Genomic DNA, 1003 nt, shown 5'->3' on the forward strand with positions numbered 1-1003 from the left:
TAGCGACTTTTAGGACAACCAATAGCGATTTTCCTTACTGAGGAGTTGGCAACACTGCTACTGAGTGCAACTACCGCCCCTCCCCCCTCTGCCCAGCAAAGCACAAGGTGTGCAGAGTGAAGCAGAAAAAAGTGCAAGAGAGAGGGTGAGAGAAAGAAAAAAAAACATGGCTACCAATAAGGAGCCGGCTCGCATCGTTCACTTCAAAGAGTCGGCTCTAAGAGCCGTTTCGTTCACGACTGACACATCACTAATACATCGGCTCATGTGATGAGTCACATGATGAATAATGGGTCAACGACCCTCTCCAGGGACAACTCCCACTAGGGCTTAAAGCCTCGGTCATTCCACCATTTGGTGTTAGAGCTCAAGAAGCTTTGCCTATGAAATGTCTTCACGAAACTTAAAGAAGTCGAGACGCTTTTCTTTCCAAGCTTCTTAGACTACCATGACCGGGATGACTGGGAACCAGACTGAAAGCAGAATAAGCACCAGGTACGTTAGAGAGGAGTGTGTGAGATTAAGCCTGTGTGTTAACCTGTTCCAAAAGAAAAGGCCTCCAAGCAGAGTGCAGAACAACAGGAAGAGGAAGAGCACAGTTACAGCGCCCATACCTGCAGGGAGTGGAGAGGTTTCCACATTTATAGCCATGCCAGACAGCAACCTTTTGTCAACATGAACACTAAATCACGACACATACAGAAACTACAGGTGTAATTAAGACCTCATTTGAACTGAAGCACAAAGCTCCCACCCTCTCTGTGGGTCAGTAAACACACCTCCACTGCAGGCCTCATCTGGATTAAACCAACAGAAGCTGGCTGAGGGGGGTTTTCCTCCCGGGAAAACAAAGGAACGGCTCAGCGGTCTCAGACCTCCGGTCGTCCCGTCGGTGTGCGTCGGAGAGAGTGAGTGTGTTGGGACGAGGCGGTCGCCATCGCTGTCCAACACTACGTAGCTGGCCTGCAGGCCACGCCCCTCAGTACCTCCATACAACACCTGA

At 50.0% G+C, this 1003-nt stretch overlaps 1 protein-coding gene across 1 annotated transcript in view; it reads right to left on the reverse strand.

The window, feature by feature from the left end:
* LOC102295972 (retinal guanylyl cyclase 1) overlaps positions 1–1003 on the reverse strand; it is a gene marked incomplete at its 5' end in the record, with an annotated part of 14458 nt that overhangs the window by 9625 nt on the left and 3830 nt on the right. The window contains 2 exon segments of the mRNA XM_014330265.2: positions 539–614; positions 780–999. Of these exon segments, the coding sequence (XP_014185751.1) occupies positions 539–614; positions 780–999 (296 nt within the window).

Source organism: Haplochromis burtoni, unplaced genomic scaffold (genome assembly GCF_018398535.1).
Source record: "Haplochromis burtoni strain Fernald_Lab_line unplaced genomic scaffold, NCSU_Asbu1 Contig_753, whole genome shotgun sequence".
NCBI classification, from domain to species: domain Eukaryota; kingdom Metazoa; phylum Chordata; class Actinopteri; order Cichliformes; family Cichlidae; genus Haplochromis; species Haplochromis burtoni.